We start from the raw sequence: 9660 nt of genomic DNA, 5'->3' as shown, positions 1-9660 counted from the left end.
CCGAAGCTCTAACCAGTGCCGATCCCGAGCTGGGCTTCTGAGATCTTTCTTCTCGAGTAGAGTAGCCCTTTCGCTTAATTTGTCCCCGAAAAGCAAAGCCGCCACCGCGCCCCTCCCTCCTCATCCTTCTAGGAAGCCCAAGAACTCCAGGGCCCCACACCTCTCCCCAGACGTCGGGAGGCAGAACTCGCCCCAGGCAAAACGAGCTCGACCGAGAGCGCCCTCGGGCCCGTTGGGTGGCTGGTGGGCGCACTGGGAGAACCCGGGTGCTGCGTCTCTCGAGTTAAGCCCGACCGCGCCCGGGCCTCACCGCGCCTTCGGTCCTTTGCAGCACGCGCGGCGCGGGAAGCCGCCATGGACCGCGACCGCCCCGCGGGCAGCCCTCCCAGCGCCAGCGCCGAGCCTGCGCCCCTGCCCGCCGCCACCCGTGACTCCAGCCCAGGGCGGACCGAGCCGGGGCCGACGGGCCCCGGGGGCGGCGCGCGTTCTGGGAGCGGAAGGCCGGCGGCGGCGAACGCGGCACGGGAGCGCAGCCGGGTACAGACCCTGCGGCACGCCTTCCTGGAGCTGCAGCGCACGCTGCCGTCCGTGCCACCCGACACCAAGCTGTCCAAGCTGGACGTGCTGCTGCTGGCCACCACCTACATCGCGCACCTCACCCGCAGCCTGCAGGACGACGCCGAGGCACCGGCGGACCCCGGGTTGGGCACCCTGCGTGGCGATGGCTACCTGCACCCGGTCAAGGTAAGCGGGCGGGGCCCACCGCGGGGCTAGGGCCGAGACCGGGACACCTTGATCCGCCCTACTAGTCACCGTCCTGGGTAGATGCTCTCATTACTTTTCGGGTGAGGCGGGAAACAGATCAGGAGAACGACCTCAGCCTACGAGGGTACTGGTGGCATGGTCCCTACCGCGAGAGGCTGGCTGCTCCTTCGCAGTTCACAGGTGGTGAGTGAGGCGTTTAAAGCCGAGGTGGCTTGGGTAAGAGCCTCGCAGGCCCCTTACAGGATGCAGCAGAAGGATTTGTGCGCCTTCCAAGGGGAGAAATGGGGGCTTGGTTGCACATCCTGATAATTTTTAATATCTGAGTTATATGTATGACCCTTTGAGAGTTTTTAAGTATCTTTAGTTTAAATAATTACACTTTCCTTGATTTTTATGGGATATTTGAAAGATTTTACAGGAGTAGGAAAACAGTGTTGAAAATTTTTTGGTAAAACTAGTAAGAACAAATGAGACCATTCTGCGTCTCCATAGGGTAAAATTTCAGTCCTTTTAAATAAAGGTTAAATATCATAGACTTGACAACTACCAAAAGTGTTAGAAAAAACCTACAGTGTTTTAAGTACTTTCGTAATAGATTGACATGTGTGTTGACTGAATTGATTACTAAATTCAAAGTCTGTAATGTACAAAATTAGACAAGAGAATCCATTTTGTGTAATTTCTTTACATATAGGTAAAATGGTCAGTTGTCACTTAACGTGGTATATGTGATTATGCTTCATTACCTGTTGCAGTATCCAGTCTTTGCATTATCCTCTTCTCCTAGATTTGATTGCTTTGAAACCTTACACTGATCTTTCTGTTACAAATGCATCATCTCATTATTTGCTAAACCTAAATTTTCAGAGTTTTGGTTCCACCATCCTGAAATATTTGGCCACACACACAAATGCAAAGTTAAGACTTAAGACTTAGCTTTAAGTATATCAGTGTTCAATAAATTATTTAATAATCATTATTTAATATGTTAAAGCACACCTTCTGATATTAATTGAACTTACAATTGTGTGGTAAGATTTAACAAAGTTTACTTTGCAAATATAATCATAATGATAGACTTAAACAATTTCAGTATTATATATGAAGACATGAAATATCATTTATTTATAATTATGATAGACCTTATCTCATTTGTAAGTTTTATAATCTCAGCAAAAAAAGTCATTATTGAAGGGCTTTGTATTACAGTGTTCATTAGATTGCTATTCAAATATACCATTAATATTAAAATTTTTTTGACTTGACATTTGCCATATACACTAAGGAAGCTTATTTCAACATTAAGTAGATTGTAATACAAAGAGCATCTGTTAAATGCTTTATGGGAGATATAATTCAGAATGAGAAATCAAGATGTTTTTCATATTATTTTCTTGGAATGCTTTTTTTGAATGAATAATGTTAGAAGGGTCATTTCCATGTAACAATAAGCATAGCAAGCATCTTTTTGCACTTGATTCATATACCAAATGTTTTTTTAATCATAACTTTTTCTTTGTAAATATTGTTTTTATTTTAAAAGACAACTCCTAATGATACAAAGCCAAATGAAAATGAAATTAATGTTAGTTGAACAAGTGACTAAAATCAAGCAGACTTTAAAATCAAACATTTATTGAATTCCTTCTATGTGCAAAGCACTATTTTAGGGGAGTGAACACCATTATGAATAAGACTCAGTCCCTTTCCTATATGAACATATTATAGAGACAAAGACAAAGAAATAAATAGCAGTATTGGAAGGGAGAATGTTGTATTAGCCATAAAAGAACTATAATTATGTGCTATGGAAGTTCAGAGGAAAGAGATATTATGTACATAATTGAAACCGCCTGTTAACTGTTAACACATTATTTTACAGACACTACCAAAATGTTTAAATGTTGTCTACCTTTGATTAATGGGAAAGAAATGAAAATATTCTAATTATTTGTACTTTTATGGTTAACTAAAGGCTCATTATAAACTATTGTTTAGTAAAATGTGTTATAAAATGACTTCACTTTTCTGCCTTATAACATAGTGTTAAGTCTTACCCTGATGATCAAAGCTTTTTTAACAAATATCTCAAGGCCATTATTTTGAATCATCAGTCCTTATTATCAGTATCATTAGCACATTAGCACTGTTGGGGATTTACTTTAAAAGCATTTCATAGCAAGACTACCTCTCTACTAAGAATTTTTAAAATTAGGTGGCTGTGGTGTGTGCACCTGTAGTCCCAGCTACTTGAGAGGCATATGCGAGAGGATCGCTTGAGCCCAGGAGATTGAGGCTGCATTGCACCACTGCATGCCTGAACAACTGAGCAAAAGCCTGTCTCTAAAAAGAAGAAAACATCTCAAATGAAACTGGAGGTTTAAGAAACTGGGAATCTGGTGCATAGCCTGAAATGGCAGTTTTTAACCCCTGTTGGGGTATGAGCAATTTATTTCCATTAGCCTCAGGTGCCCAAAAGGCAGTGATTGTCCAAGAAAACAGGAATATATTTCAGATCTCTACATTGGCAGAAAAACATAGATGATTTTATTGCCGTGCCCCTTAAGAATCATTGTCTATGAAAGGTAAACAATAATTTAAAAAACAGATAACAGGGTTTTGTTATTTTGAGCCACTTAAGTAAACTAAGTGCATTTTTAAGGTCTTCAGTTTCAGGTTCAATTACAGTTAACTATGAGTTTGCTAAATTTTCTAAGCTTAATGAAACCACAGTAAATGGTTTTAAAGATACCATATTAGGAAAAGTAGAGCTAAGAAAGGATTATATTAATCTATACAATCCTGAAACAAAATGTTGAAATGAAAATGTAAATCAGTCAACTGGCTTTTGGGTGTCATGATGACATGCAACCTAACCAATATTATATTTACATTTTAATTTCAGACTCTTAAAATTATGTGTCTACATTAAATTAAGTTGAATAAAATCATTACAAGCCTTTTTGAAAATCAAGGACACAACATTCTTTTAAAAAGGAAAGTTTATTTTATTAATCCATGAAAAAAGAGGCAAAAATCCACATACACATGTTAGGTTTGCTTCATTAATTCTGTCCTAGCAAGGATGAAAGAAATAGATGCCTTCATTTGTCTCCACTCTTGGCTGAATGATTTAGAGCAATTCTTTTTTTTTTTTTTATTTTTTTTATTTTTTTGAGACGGAGTTTCACTCATGTTACCCGGGCTGGAGGGCAATGGCACGATCTCGGCTCACCGGAACCTCCGCCCCCTGGGTTCAGGCAATTCTCCTGCCTCAGCCTCCTGAGTAGCTGGGATTACAGGCACACACCACCATGCCCAGCTAATTTTTTGTATTTTTAGTAGAGACGGGGTTTCATCATGTTGACCAGGATGGTCTCGATCTCTTGATCTCATGATCCACCCGCCTTGGCCTCCCAAAGTGCTGGGATTACAGGCTTGAGCCACCGCGCCCGGCCGATTTAGAGCAATTCTTAACACAGTGGGACCTGGATAGCACATAAGAGGATCACCAGGAGAACATTCAGTAGTATTTTGATTTTATTTGTTTTAAAATATATTTAGTTCACATAATTCTCTAATTACATTTGAGATTTGAGCATGAGATTTTTATGCTTATGAAAATGGGGCAGGGGTTTAAAAGGTTTCAAAGCACTGGTATATAATGTAGCCAAAAATTCTGCACTTAAAGTTAATACCTGTCCTACACTATTCACTATGTGTATTAGTCTGCTCAGGCTGCCATAATAAAATAGCACAGACTGGTTGTTTTAAACAACAGAAATTGATTTTCTCAAAGTCTGGAGACTGAAAAATCCAAAATCAAGGTGCAGGGTTTAGTTTCTGTCAAGGGCTTTCTTGCTGGCTTGTAGATGGCCCACTTCTGTCTGTGTTCTCACTTGGCCTCTTGTTGGTACCTGTACAAGAGGGAGGAGAGAGAAAGAGAGAGATCTTCCTTTTCTTATTTTATTTTGTTTTTTGAGACAGAGTCTTGCTCTGTCACCAGGCTGGAGTGCAATGCCACGATCTCACTGCAACCTCCACCTCCCAGGTTCAAGCAATTCCCCTACCTCAGCCTCCCAGTATCTGGGACTACAGGCACACACCACCACACTCGACTAATTTTTTGTATTTTAGTAGAGATGGGTTTCACCATGTTGGCCAGGAGGGTCTCAATCTCCTGACCTCATGATCCACTCGCCTTGACCTCCCAAAGTGTTGGAATTACAGGCATAAGTCACCACACCTGGCCTGATCTTTCTCTTCGTAAATGGATATTAGTCCCTCATGACCTAATCTAACCCTTTTTATCTCCAAAGGCCTTGTCTCTGAATTCCATCACCTTGGAGGTTAGAGCTTCAATATGTGCATTTTTGGGTATACAAACATTCAGTCTGTAACACCACAGCACTGGGGTCTTCAGTATAATGAAAGACTTTAACCTGATATAACAATGACAGATCCTGATATATCTGATAAACCTCATTCCAGTTTCTAAAACATATTAGTTTGGCTGAGCATGGTGGCTCACACCTGTAATCCCAGCACTTTGGGAGGCTGAGGCAGGTGGATCACTTGAGGTCAGGAGTTCCAGACCAGCCTGGCCAACATGGCAAGACCTGGCTACTAAAAATACAAAAATTAGCCAGGCCTAGTGGGACACACCTGTAATCCCAGCTACTCAGGAGGCTGAGGCTGGAGAATCCCATGAACCCAGGAGGTGGAGGTTACAGTGAACTGAGATCACGCCACCAGCCTCTGGCCTGGGCAACACAGCAAGATGCCATCTCAAAAAATAAAATAAAATAAAAAAATAAAAAACACATTAGTTTATCAGCCTTTGGCAAAGATCCCAAGAACAGGACCACTGACAATGATACACCTAGAATGTACAGGAATGCATACGTATTATATTTAAAAATTGAGGCCAGGCATGGTGGCTCACACCTGTAATCCCAGCACTTGGGAGGCTGAGGCATGAGGATCACTTGAGCCCAGGAGTTCAAGACCACCCTGGCAAATATAGTGAGCCTCTGTCTCCACAAAAAAATATAATAATAATAATAAAAGTTTTTAATTAGCCAGGTGTGGTGGCACAAACCTGTAGTCTCAACTCAGGAAGATGAGGCAGGAAGATTGCATGAGCCCAGCAGGTTTAGGCTGCAGTGAGCCATGATCACACCACTACTCTCCAGCCTGTGCAACAGAATGAGACCCTGTCTCATTAAAAACTCATTGTACTTGTGTTAGGAATTTTGTTGGTTGCCACAGAACAAAACAGATAGTATCATATGCCTACATATTCTTTTTGGCTATGTTTTACATTTGGAATCCCAGTTTAGGTGAAAATAACTGTGCTCACAAGTACAATGAGAGTTTATATTATTCCACCCAAGATCTATTCTACTTACATTCTTTAACTGTTACATAAGTAATAGTCCATTCTAACTTAATTGGTCTGGATGTGACTTGGCCATCAGTATGTACTTAAAGCTTTCTGAGTGAATCTAATATGCAACTTAGATTGTGAACCCAGATCTCTTAATGTTCTTTGGGCATTGTTAATACTTGTACCTCTACTTGAGCACTGTGTATTATCTGCTAGGCATTTAAAAACATTTTATGGTGCTCTGTAACCACCAGTCAGCCTGTGTGTGTTCTCTGATGAAGATAGGTAGCCTGTTAGTAAAGCAATACTTGCTTCCTGGAGAGTATGGGACCAGATTGCTGACCTTTGGGAGTTGCATTTTTTTTAGTCCATCTTTGTTTTTTAAAAAAAAAAAAAGTGGTATTCTAAGGATCTTAGAACTTAACTGATTATATGACACCTGCCTCCCTCCCAAGAGTTTTATTCTGAAAGTACTACTCATGTAATATGATTTTTCATCATTATGTCTATCTAGCAATAAATTATATTGTTTGAGAGATTGTCCATCATAAAGATGAATTTTTAAAAATCACAATGAGTAATTCAAATGTGATGATTACCAAAAGGTTAGAGCTAGATGATGTCAATACATACGGACATTTAGTCAGGATGTTCTCTTAGTATAATACCAAATATTCTAATATTTATGACTTTTAGATATTGCTTTTAGCTAGATAAGATGCATAGATGGGGCTGGGCATGGTGGCTTATGCCTGTAATCCCAGCACTTTGGGAGGCCCAGGTGGGTGGATCACGAGGTCACGAATTCAAGACCAGCCTGGCCAACATGGTGAAATCTTGTGTCTAATAAAAATACAAAAATTAGCCAGGTGTGGTGGCACGCACCTGTAATCCCAGCTACTCAGGAGGCTAAGGCAGGAGAATCGCTTGAACCCAGGAGGCAGACGTTGCAGTGAACCAAGATCGTGCCACTGCACTCCGGCCTTGGTGACAGAGTGAGACTCCGTCTCCCAAAAAAAAAAAAAAAAGGATGGATAGATAGTTGACACTTTTTATTATGGTCCTTTGACACGTGTAGACATATAATACTACAAAGAACTTTTTAGAATATTTTTAAAGCCGAGGATCTAGTTTTAGGCTTAATTTTAAGTAGTTTGAAATTAAAATATGATGGGCAGATATATTTTTCTACACTTCAACTATATTTATTTTTCATGATTTCTTGTAGTTATTGTCCATAAGCATTACATATTACTTCTAAAATTTTAATCAAGGCCAGGCGCGGTGGCTCACGCCTATAATCCCAGCACTTTGGGAGGCCAAGGCAGGTGGATCATGAGGACAAGAGATTGAGACCATCCTGGCTAACATGGCGAAACCCCATCTCTACTAAAAATACAAAAAATTAGACAGGCGTGATGGCAAGCACCTGTAGTCCCAGCTATTCTGGAGGCTGAGGCAGGAGAATCGCTTGAACCAAGAGGCGGAGGTTGCCATGAGCGGAGATTGTGCCAATGCACTCCAGCCTGGGTGACAAGAGTGAGACTCCATATTAAAAAAAAAAAAAAAAATTAATCAAAGTCTGAGTATATTTTTGTTTTCTTACTGTTAGCATTAATAAACTTTTTTTCATGTTGTTCCTTTACTAGCTACATAACATTGCATTTGCATTGGACTATTTGCAATCTTTAATATTGCAGACCATGTTAATATATGTCATAGATACTAACTTTTGAATTCTTTTTTAAATAATATTTTTCAGAAATGGCCCATGCGATCAAGATTATACATCGGTGCTACTGGTCAATTTCTGAAGCATCCTGTTTCTGGAGAAAAAGCAAATCATGACAACACTCCAACAGACTCACAGCCTTAAGCTCTTCCCTGGTGGGGGCTGGTAGAAGTGGTGGCTATTGTTTTTAAATACTATGACATAATTCTATATTTATTATATGAGACATAACAAACAAAATTTCTGGAAGTTTACATGTGAACCCATAGTTAGATGTTCAGATTTATCTCTCTAAACATGGAATAAACAGCTTATCTGTTCAGTGTAAGAGTCACTACTATATAGTGTAAGAGAAACTATTGGAAAAAAGAAGTCACATGAAAGCAAACAATTGTGTATATATATAAAGAATGCACACATTTCTGTAGTATCTGTTACAAACAGAAAAGTTCATATCTATTGGTGCAGTCTTACTAGTTTAAAAGGATAAAATCTGTGTTTGTAATATACCAGTATTCCATTTTTGTGCAAACCATACTGTGCTTAAGTTGGTCTAAGAAGCCATTTCAGTTGAAGGAAACTTGCAGCAATATGAAGATGCAGTAACTTCTATAAGTAGTTATTTTTCCCTCTTATAAAACTTGTTTGGAGTATTAGAAATGGTTTTGTCAGAGGACAGGGCTTGGCTACCTTCCTAGAGGGTTATTCTGTATCTTACTGTGTTTGCAATTTGTTGAAGGCTCTGGGAATCCCTGCAGTCCATTGTGAACAGGAGACCAGGTGTCAGTGAGCAGCTGAGTTCATTACCTTCCCTGGTTACTGCATAGCCACCCCACCCTCTTTCATCTGGGCTAGATGAGCTGTAGCCACCCTGGAGAGAGTGGCAAGTTCAGGCCTGATGGGGGCCTCAAGTGAGCCCTCATGACCCTCTTCATAATCAGTGTTGTGGTCTGGCTCCTTCTCCCCTTGTCAGTTGCTGTTCACAAGCTACCTGCTTGGCCATTGTGAAATGAGAGAAATCCAGTCTGATTTGGGAGTTCTGGCAATGATCTGCACCTTGAGAGGGTGTGGGATACAGAGTGACTATCCTGAGATAAATTCAGGCTGGAGCAGACCCCCTGAATCTGCCCCAGTGAGAACCTCCATGGGCTTCTCTCACCATACCACATGACATTAAGTACCTGGGGAGCAGCCAGCTGGTTTGACTGAACCAGTGGTTTCAGTTTTCAGCAGGACCTAGGGATCAGAGCCATGAAGCAGAAATGTTTGTGGGAAAGATACGGAATCCCAAAACAATGGGATGCAATAAAGACATCGGAAAATAAAAAATTATCAGTCATGGTTTTTGCTGACTTACATTCCCTTGTATCTCCCTTTATTGCTTTTCTCAGTTATTACTGTTCCCCTTTCCAATGTGAAATTTATTTACTTCCCAATAACCCACAGCTTTAAAGTTGCTGAGCTTGACCCAAGATTAGCAAACGTAAAAGGTGTATTAATGGACTTAGTTGAACTAATAGAGCAATTGAACCACCATTTTATTTTGTTTTCATCTCCGTTTTCTTCCAACTTTTGGCAGTGAAGTGAAGTAAAAGATCATTCGAAGGCAAAAACTAGCATTCAGTTGATTCAGGTGAACATGACTATGTTTTGGTCATATCTGATAGTTTATATGTTTTATTGGTGTGTGTGTGCGCGTGTGTGTGTGTATTTTAAGACAGAGCCTCACTCTGTTTCCTGGGCTGGAGTGTAGTAGCATGACATAGCTCACTAC

General features: G+C 40.7%; 1 protein-coding gene across 1 annotated transcript; it reads left to right on the top strand.

Annotated features, from left to right (window-relative positions):
- The first annotated feature begins 354 nt into the window (after positions 1-354).
- Positions 355-9589, top strand: TCF24 (transcription factor 24). Its single transcript, XM_032296260.1, has 2 exons — positions 355-744; positions 7917-9589. The coding sequence occupies exons 1-2, from the start codon at positions 355-357 to the stop codon at positions 8028-8030; spliced, it is 504 nt and encodes a 167-aa protein (XP_032152151.1). The 3' UTR covers positions 8031-9589.
- The last annotated feature ends 71 nt before the right edge of the window (positions 9590-9660 follow it).

This window comes from Sapajus apella, unplaced genomic scaffold (assembly GCF_009761245.1).
Source record: "Sapajus apella isolate SASKATOON/1434 unplaced genomic scaffold, GSC_monkey_1.0 scaffold35, whole genome shotgun sequence".
In the NCBI taxonomy this organism is placed as follows: domain Eukaryota; kingdom Metazoa; phylum Chordata; class Mammalia; order Primates; family Cebidae; genus Sapajus; species Sapajus apella.
The sequence above is the reverse complement of the archived record's forward strand: the minus strand, read 5'-3'. Positions and strand labels throughout refer to the sequence as shown.

What these genes read in the sequence shown, in the direction of transcription:
- TCF24 (XM_032296260.1), top strand. Translation starts at nt 355, where the DNA reads ATGGACCGCGACCGCCCCGCGGGCAGCCCTCCCAGCGCCAGCGCCGAG. An exon ending in GCTACCTGCACCCGGTCAAG is followed by an intron (nt 745 to 7,916) that starts GTAAGCGGGCGG and finishes AATATTTTTCAG; the next exon opens with AAATGGCCCATGCGATCAAG.